This window comes from Myotis davidii, unplaced genomic scaffold (assembly GCF_000327345.1).
Source record: "Myotis davidii unplaced genomic scaffold, ASM32734v1 scaffold1205, whole genome shotgun sequence".
Lineage (NCBI taxonomy): Eukaryota > Metazoa > Chordata > Mammalia > Chiroptera > Vespertilionidae > Myotis > Myotis davidii.
Genome location: NW_006295739.1, coordinates 193,045 through 202,854, shown reverse-complemented (window position 1 = coordinate 202,854; position 9,810 = coordinate 193,045). Strand labels below are relative to the sequence as shown.

The 9,810-nt window shown below is 46.4% G+C and overlaps 1 protein-coding gene across 1 annotated transcript in view; it reads right to left on the bottom strand.

Annotated features, from left to right (window-relative positions):
- Positions 1-2,389: 2,389 nt before the first annotated feature.
- The window catches only part of LOC102764565 (zinc finger protein 883-like), a 9,635-nt gene continuing 2,214 nt past the window's right edge, over positions 2,390-9,810 (bottom strand). Inside the window, exons 2-3 of the mRNA XM_006770412.2 lie at positions 7,213-7,339; positions 2,390-4,673 (exon numbers count right to left, since the gene is read on the bottom strand). Coding sequence (XP_006770475.1) covers positions 3,109-4,673; positions 7,213-7,339 — 1,692 coding nt within the window. The 3' untranslated portion in view covers positions 2,390-3,108. The remainder of the gene's footprint in view (positions 4,674-7,212; positions 7,340-9,810) is intronic.

The window sequence follows — 9,810 nt, the reverse complement described above, 5'->3', positions numbered from 1 at the left end:
GGCCTCAGGGCTCCGTCCGTCCGTCTGTACGGCGGGGGCCGCGCCTCCTCTGTTCCGTCGCCTCAAAACCCCACAGAGAACCCCAAAGGCCGAAGAGGTTCCACCGGAGGAGGCCAGAAATCAGGTGGAAAAATCCCGGAAATGCTTTCCTGCCGGTCTCTCCGGAGCAGGACACCGCGCACGGCCGTCTGGGTAATGTAGTTCCAGGCGGTCCAGAAGCCACAGGCTCGCTATTGTGGGTAACTGCAGCAAACTCTCCACTCTGACCCCATCCACCTGGAGACCCGTTGCGGGCTCAGCCCCACAAGTCTGTGCACAATCCTCTCCTTAAATGCAAGTGGCAAGTCCACATGTTATCTGTGCTTTAGAACAACAGGCTACTTTTAAACATATATGTTGATTTTTTTATGTTTTTTTTTAGAACATCTTAAATTTTTTTTATACTTTATTGATTTTTTTACAGAGAGGAAGGGAGCGGGATGGAGAGTTAGAAACACCGATCAGCTGCCTCCTGCACACTCCCTACTGGGGATGTGCCCACAACCCAGGTACATGCCCTTGACCAGGATTGAACCTGGGACCCTTGAGTCCGCAGGCTGACGCTCTATCCACTGAGCCAAACCGGTTAGGCTCATAGTGAAATATTGACTTCCCTCTGCACACCACCTACTGGGGATCAAGACCCCAATTGGGCATTGCTCTGATTAGGAATTGAACCAGTGACCTCTTGGTGCCTAAGAAAATGCTCAATCCATTGTGCAACACTGTCCAGGGTTGGAGGCCTTTTATTGCCCATCTAGTGCAGCAGTTATGTCCCTTGTATAGATTGGTAAAGAAAGGAGTCATATGGGGTTGGAGACAAGAGCACACAGATGCCATTAGTGGGCCAAAGAAAGAGAAATTATAAGACATGAAGTAAATTCACAGTGACAGATACTGGTAATTCTATAACTATAGTGATGGTTTCAGTGCCATGCATATGTTGAGACTCATCAAATACTATAAATGAAATATGTTCTTCACTAAGTAAACCTTTTGAAAAATGGTTCAAAAATTTTAAAAAGTTTTGTATGTCCAACTTTTAGAAAATAGGTTTGGCATCTCTCTACTCAATCCAGGTTTTCATAGCCTCTGGAGGTCAAATATTGTTTCAGTGACATCAAATATACCAAGGAATGAGGGACTTTCATCAAAGTCAACAAAAATACTGGCTGGGGTTGCCGAAACCGGTTTGGCTCAGTGGATAGAGTGTCGGCTTGCGGACTGAAGGGTTCCAGGTTCGATTCTGGTCAGGGGCATATACCTGGGTTGCGGGCACATCCCCAGTGGGAGGTGTGCAGGAGGCAGCTGATCGATGTTTCTCTCTCATCGATGTTTCTAGCTCTCTATCTCTCTCCCTTCCTCTCTGTAAAAAATCAATAAAATATATTAAAAAAAATACTGGCTGGGTCTCAAAAGCTACATCCTTGGTCTATAGATACCACTTTTTCTTTTATCTTTCATTTCCTTCCTAGGCACTATGACCATTAAGCAAACATCTAGTAAGGTACAGAAATCCACAAAACCCTTTATTTTCAAGGACAAAGATTTTGACCACAGAAGATAAACATGTCTGGAGATCCTCCTATTTGTGAATTCACTGATCTCATCTTTTTCACAGAAATGTTTCTGAATTCATGTACAGAAGAGGCAGATCCCATATAGCTTGCTACAGGATTCTCCAATTCCGATTGGGCTAGTGAGTCTGTAGCAATCATTCTGTAACCAATATGGTTCTAAAACCAGTGATCATCACCCATGGAATTGTAGAGATTAAGACAGTTGGCCCATTGTAAAACCTTAAAGAGAAATCCCATTCACATGGACTGGCATAGCCCTGGCCTGTGTGACTGGTGAGAGCATCGGCCCTGATTTCCATGTGTTTTGGGTTAGATTCCCACTCAAGTGCACAAAAATGAGTTGCAGGTTCAATGGATGTGTCTCTTTCTCACACCGATTTTTCTCTCTCCCTCACTTGTTTCCACTGTCTCGAGATGTCAATGGAATAGATGTTGCCACGTGATGATTTACAACAACAAAACCCCCCGCCCCGCAGTCCCAGGTGCCTGCAGCTGCGGCCTGGGTGAAGCTGCCGCTCCTAGAAACAGGTGAAGTTGTCACCCCAGTTAAGTTTTGAAAGTGATGTCTAAGTCTTCGAAAACTCATAGGATTCAGGCTTATCATGAGTACTGGAAAACTCTGCAGTCTTTCCTAAAAGGAAGGGGGTAAGCAATGCAAATTCGGTGAAAAGTGCTGAGCTAATTCCCCCATCATACTCTACCCTTGGAGGTAGAGAAAGGTTTAGACCAGAGTAAAAATTGTTCATGTCTTCATACTTGTAGAGCCCAAATAGGCTTACAAACTACCCCACAAAGAAAACATCCAAAATTAGAGAGGATTTAAAACAAAAGGTTTTTTATTATGTTAAAAACCCAAAGGACATCGACCCAAGCAATCTTCTGATAGTGACATCGATAGTGGTAATATTCACCAAAGGTATCTACAAAATTATCAATCATGTTCTTAAAAATACTTCTTTTTTTTTTTTTCCTGGAAGCTGCCAGCTGAACTCAGATGATGTTCTCTGGGGTCAATAATGGGTAAGGTCCCAAACAGAGCAAATGAAATGCAGATCTCCTAAGGGCTCACCGTTACTCCTAATTTCCTTTAACTAATAAGAGAACAAAATCAGCTTACCTGAGGACAATAGGATGGTGACTGATGAAAACTGTGGGGACCTGGTCATTGTTTGTACAGGTAAAATGGATTCTGTCACAGAAATTTGCAGTGATTATAAATCTGCACTAAGCCCTAGGCAGGTTAGAATGTGTAACATAAGCAGGTTAGCATGCTTCCCATGTAACTAAACATTATGGAAAATCTTCCTACTGTTGAGGACGGGATCTATGAGATGAAAGTCAGAAAACTGAAGCCTGAGTTTCCTCCAGTGTGCTTAACACAGAACCAAGAAAGTACATTTTCTACACATCTAAGAACTTACTCTAATGTATACTCTCATGTGTCCAGAAGTTAGGATTTTGGCTAAAAGATTACCCACATTCATAGCACTCAAAGAGCCTTTCTCCTGTGTGAACTTTCATGTTGAAGAAGATGAGTTTTCCTTATAAAAGATTTGCCACAAATAATGCACTCATAAGGCCTTTCTCCAGTGTGAACTCTCTGGTGGCGACGGAGTGCAGAGCCATACAGAAAAGATTTCCCACATTCCCTGCACTCATATGGCCGTTCCCCAGTGTGAACTCTCTGATGATACTGGAGTCCAGATCTACCGGCAAATGATTTCCCACAATCTGCGCACTCATGTCTTTCCCCAGTGTGAACGCTCTGATGACAATTCAGTCCAGCGGCACTGCAAAACGTTCTTCCACATTCATTGCACTCATATGGCCTTTCTCCCGTGTGAACTCTCTGGTGACGACGAAGGTGGGATGTTCTGGTGAAAGATTTCCCACATTCCCTGCACTCATATGGCCGTTCCCCAGTGTGAACACTCTGATGATACAGGAGTCCAGATCTACCGGCAAATGATTTCCCACAATCTGTGCACTCATAAGGTCTTTCCCCAGGGTGAACCCTCTGATGATAATTCAGTCCATCCACACTGCAAAAAGTTCTCCCACATTCACTGCACTCATATGGCCTTTCTCCCGTGTGAACTCTCTGATGACGACGAAGGTTGGATATTCTGGCAAAAGATTTCCCACATTCAGTGCACCCATAAGGCCTTTCATCAGAGTGAATTCTGTTATGAAGATGAAGGTTATACATTCTGGTAAAATATTTTCCACATTCACTACACTCATATGGCTTTTGTTCAGTGTGAATTCTCTGGTGTTGAATGAGGCTGGAACTTTGGCTAAAGAATTTCCCACATTCACCACACTCATAAGGCTTATCTCCAGCGTGAACTCGACTGTGTTGGATAAGGATCCACTGATATCTAAAACATTTCCCGCACTCACTGCATTCATATGGCTTTTCCAATGAGTGGACTTTCTGATGATCACGAAGGTCAGGGATTCCTTTAAAACAGTTTTTACTTTCAGGGCTCACAACATACTGCCTTCCAGTTTGCACAGCTCGGTCTGGAACAAGTGTGTCGTGGCAGCCAATGGCCTTTTCAGATTCTTTCTGGCAAAGGAATTTTTCCCCGTTTTGAAATGTTACCCCAGACAAGGAGAGTTCACTTGATTTGTCCCTGGTAAGAGGAGCCTGTTTCTGAAGTTGTCTTGAGGCAGTAAGGATGCTGTGTCCAACCTTCTGACCGGTAAAAAGCTTCTGGGACACACTGAATGTGCTGCTCTTCACAAGAGAGTCCTTGTTCATACCTCTTATCAAACACTCCGCTCTCACGTCTTGCCCATGGTGCTGGTGCCACTTTGCACTGAAATAAAATGGTTTTGCACATGCCCCACACCTCAAGAATTTCGAACTGTGTTGTGTTCCCTGTTGCTCAACAAACTGGAAAATGTCCCTCAAGACTGCACCACAACTCTCACAAGGGTGGCTCTTCTGAGAAGACAAAGTTCCTTTGATCCTCTTGGCCTGTGACACTCGTACAGAAACATTCTGTTCAATGGACGCCTCCACACCCAGTGTTCCACAGCAGCAACCTGAACAAAAGGAATCGCTGAGTGAATTACACGTTGAGCCTGTGGCAAAAGGTTATCTCACCCAGCCGTCGTGTCTCAGTGGTTGAGGGTGGCCTATGAAGCAGGAGGTAATGGTTCGATTCCTGCTCAGGGTGCATGCCCGGGTTGAGGGCTACATTGCCATTGGGGGGTATTCAGGAGGAAGCCAATCAATGATTCTCTACCATCATTGATTACATTTCTCTATCTACACGTTGAGCCTGTGGCAAAAGGTTATCTCACCCAGCCGTCGTGTCTCAGTGGTTGAGGGTGGCCTATGAAGCAGGAGGTAATGGTTCGATTCCTGCTCAGGGTGCATGCCCGGGTTGAGGGCTACATTGCCATTGGGGGGTATTCAGGAGGCAGCCAATCAATGATTCTCTCCCATCATTGATTACATTTCTCTATCTCTCCCTTCCAATAAAAATCAATAAATATCTATTTTAAAAAAGGGGGGGAAAGGTAATCTCATTACAAATGTCCATCTGTCACACGTGGAATAATTCTATGTATTTATTTTCAAGACAAACGACTTAGAATCTTAGGAAATGGCTTTTATACATTAAGTGGTAACTAAATGGGAGGAGGGGAATTCAAGAAAAGAGGAACATGGTTATAGGATGGGACACAAAATAATGAGGATCAATCTACTAGCTGTTCTTCTGCAAAGTGCTCCCTCCAGGATGTTTCCTGCTAATTCCATAACACTTTGTACTAGAATGTGAATGTGGCCCACCCAATAGAGGTCAGTGTTTGAGCATCAAATTATGAATCAGGAGGTTAAAGTTTGGTTTCTGGTCAGGGGACAAGATGGAATTTTAAATCCATCTTTACTGTGGGGCCTGCAGGAGACAGCAGTCCATGATTCTCTCTCATCACTGATTTTTCTCCCTCTCTGAAATAATTAAAATTATATGTGAGAGGAAAGAAAGAAAGAAAAAAAAAGGAATGGGAATGTCCACAAGCCCATAAAAATTAACTGCAAAGGAGTGGATGATGTTCCAGGTCAACACAAAGATATATACATATCCAAAACAAGGGTTGAAGATGCTTCAGTTATCTACAGAGCTTACACTAGTGCGCCCCTAGTGGCCTGTTCTGTGATGAACCTTGGGAAACTTTGTTTTAGGAATCACCAGCACCTCCTACAACATTGGTGAAAACACCACACTTTACACATCAGAGGAACCTACAGAGCATGTCGGCATGAATTCCAATAAAAAACCCATGGCCACAACCTTCCCCATGAAGGTAACAAAAATCAAGAAGATAATAAACGTATGTACTATGCACCCAAGGACAGAAAAACTAAGTACATTAAGCAAATAATATCAGATCTGAAAGCGGAAAAAAGGTTAATAGAGAACTTCAACGTTCTCCTTTCACAAAGTCTAGATCAGTGGTTCTCAACCTGTGGGTAGCGACCCCTTTGGGGGTCGAACGACCCTTTCACAGGGGTCGCCTAAAACCATCGGAAAAACACATATATAATTACATATTGTTTTTGTGATTGATCACTATGCTTTAATTATGTTCAGTTTGTAACACAGAAATTGGGGGTCGCCTCAACATGAGGAACTGTAATAAAGGGTCGTGGCATTAGGAAGGTTGAGAGCCACTGGTCCAGATCATCCCATCTAAAATGAGTAAGCAATTATTGAAGTTTGATTCCTCTTCAGAGGAACTCTAATCCTCAATATATACAGGGAATTATATCCAAATGCAGCAGGAGAGGCCTTCTTGACAAGCCACACATGAAACATTCTCTCGGTACATCAAGGTGCTACCAAAAGGGGACCAGGGTGCAGTCGGTCTGCCTCCGAGCAGACTATCCTGGGGGGGTTCCTGAATTAGAGGAAAGATCTGTCAACAGGAGTCCAGGTGACTATGAGACTGCACTTCTTAAAGTGAAGGACATAGAAACGGAGAAAAGGGTCGTCGTAGAAGCAGCAACAGGAGAGAGCAGGAGAGAGCCTGGGCCGTGCTGTGCTCTGGCCCCTTGGAAAAGCTACTGGAAAGCAGTGAGCCAAGTGTGGGCTGCGGTTCGCTCCAGGGGAAGTGACGATCAAAATGAACCCGTGCCGGCTTGCCTCAGTGGATAGAGCGTCGGCCTGCGGACTGAAGGGTCCCAGGTTCGATTCCGGCCAAGGGCACATGCCTGGTTGCAGGCTCAATCCCCAGTGGGGAGCGTCCAGGAGGCATCCAATCACTGATTCTATCTCATCATTGATGTTTCTATCTCTCTCTCCTTCTCCCTTCCTCTCTGAAACCAATAGACAAATATAAAAAATGGAAGAAGTGAGTCAGGACAGGCCTGCTGTTAGCTCACTGGGGTGTCAGAGACGAGCGGAAAATGGAGATGGGGTGAAAAGGCCCGTTGCTCCTCTGGTTGCATATCTAGTGGGGAGCCTAAAAATTTAGAAAAAAAGTTAAAACTATAATCCTGAGGATGGGGTGGGGCGGGGGAGAGGAGGATGCAGACGTGCTGAAAGAAGAATGCACCAGGAAAGGATGGTCTTACCCTGTGAGGATACGAGAGCAAAATTCTCCAGCATCACCTCGAGGTAGAGGCCTCTCTGGGCCTCATCAAGGAGGCGCCATTCCTTCCTGGAAAAGTACACGGCGACATCGTCAAAGGCTACACCAACCTGTCGGAATGAATACAACCGAGTCAGGGAGAGTCTGTCTGAGAACCCACAATCCTCTTCTTCCCCACAACCCACAGTTCTGAGAAGACACCCAGCCCTGGTGCCAGTGCTGCCTGCTCTGTCATCACAGCCCCATTAATCACACTTATCACCATCACAACAACCGGCAGGACAACGGGAAAAAGAGGGTCGGGGGGCAGGTAAATGCCACCTAAGCTCGGGGCCCTGCCGGAAGGGGTCCATCATTCCTGCCCCGCAAATCCACTGGATGACCCAGATCATCCCTGCAGGAGGCAGCAAAATATGGGCTGTGCATCACCCCTAGATCCACACACAGGCACCCAGGACCATCAGCTCAAACATCCTCTTGTCTGCACACCACGGTGTCACCTCTAGCTGCTTCACATCTTCACACCCCAGGTTCCCTCCCTCAGCTCTGTCTCCTTTGTCCTGGTGCACAAAAAAGCTACCACTTTTGCATGTATCCATCCCGGAGCCCTCCCCTGACCCTGACCCTAACCCTACCATGTGACCAGCTGCTCACTGGATGTTTCCACTCACTGTTGAAATTTTTAAAAAATGACCAAAAGAACCTTCTGAAATTCTCCAACAAAATTAACCTTCTACCATCTTCCCCAGCCCAGTTGACAGGGCCAGCATCAGTTTGGCTGGTAGGACCAAAAACCCTCTCGTTGTCCTCATCTCCACCCTTTCTCTGCCACAGTTGTGGACAAAAACTATCCACCTGACAGATAGCCTGACAGGCTCAGGGAAGGCCGGGAGAGTGAGCTTGCAAGCACAGAGAGGTTACACAGCAACAAACTAAAACTATATTCTTACTTTTTTTTTATAATGTATTTTATTGAATTTTTACAGAGAGGAAAGGAGAAGGATAGAGAGTTAGAAACATCGATCAGCCGCTTCCTGCACACCCCTTACTGGGGATGTGCCCGCAACCAAAGTACATGCCCTTGACCGGAATCGAACCCTGGACCTTTCAGTCCGCAGACCGACGCTCTATCCACACCGGTTAGGGCTCACCTTGTTTTATACGTTATACATTACAATCAAAAGAGGGGAGGTACGTGTATTAAGTGAAATCCATTGGTGATTGATCAGGGAAGCAGGAGAAAGTGTGCCAGTGCTGCCTGCTCTGTCATCACAGCCCGATTAATCACACTTATCACCCTCACAACAACCGGCAGGACAAGGGGAAAAAGAGGGTAGGGGGGAAGGTAAATGCCACCTAAGCGCTGGGCCCTGCCAGAAGGGCTCCATCATTCCTGCCCCGGTGAGGGGGGAGGGGGATCATCTGGAATGGGATAAAAAGTGAAATGCTAGACACAGACTTCCAGTGCTTGGCTGGATAAAGGGTAGTTAACAGTCAACAATTAACCTGATGACCACAACAATGAAGGAGCTATGGCCCCAGAGAATTCTTTTTCGCCCATCAGGAGTCCTGGAGGTGGTTAATGGGCTGAAAAGGGGGACATATGTTATACTTTCAACCATAAAGATATTTTAAATAAAAAAATTAAACAAACAAAACATCACAGTGACCTTTGTCAGGGAAGATCCTGGCCTAGGACAGGGCTACCCACCATACGCTTCTTTTAGCTAAAGTTTTAATTTCAGACCATCCTTTGAGGTGACTTCCGGTCTTTGGGTTGCAAGGCGGCCATGCAGGCCTCCCCTGTGCCCCACAGGTTAGCATGTGGCCCCCTTTTCTTCCACACCCGACTCCAGTCTGTCGGCTCCCAGGGGCATTGAAAACCCTTCCAAACCCAACAGAGCCCTGGCCGCCTCGGCCTGCGGAGGGTGTGTGTGTCCCAGGTTCGATTCCGGTCAAGGGCATGTACCTTGGTTGCGGGCTCATCCCTAGTGGGGAGTGTGCGGGAGGCAGCTGATCCATTTTTCTCTCTCCTAGATGATGTTTCTAACTCTCTGATCCTCTCCCTTCCTCTCTGTAAAATTTTTTTTATTTTTTTTATTTTAATATATTTTATTTATTTTTTACAGAGAAGAAGGGAGAGAGATAGAGAGCTAGAAACTTCGATGAGAGAGAAACATGGATCAGCTGCCTCCCGCACATCTCCCACCGGGGATGTGCCCGCAACCCAAGTACATGCCCTTGACCGGAATCGAACCCGGGACCCTTCAGTCCGCAGGCCGACGCTCTATCCACTGAGCCAAACCGGTCTTGGCTGTAAAAATTTTTTAAAAAACCCACGAAAGCCAACACGGCCTGTGTCCCCCCTGTTCACACCTCCCGCGGCCCCGCGGGCACTCAGAGCGAAGGCACAACCTCTCTGCCTCCCAGACCAGACGGGACTCCGACCCACACTGTTCGGGGCGCAGGAAAGACGGACCCCAGGACCCCGCGTCCTCCTGGGTCAGCGGCCCCTGCGCTGCTCCCCGGTCGACCCTTCACCCTCTCCCTCCCCCTCACACCGGGGGTCACCGATGCGGGG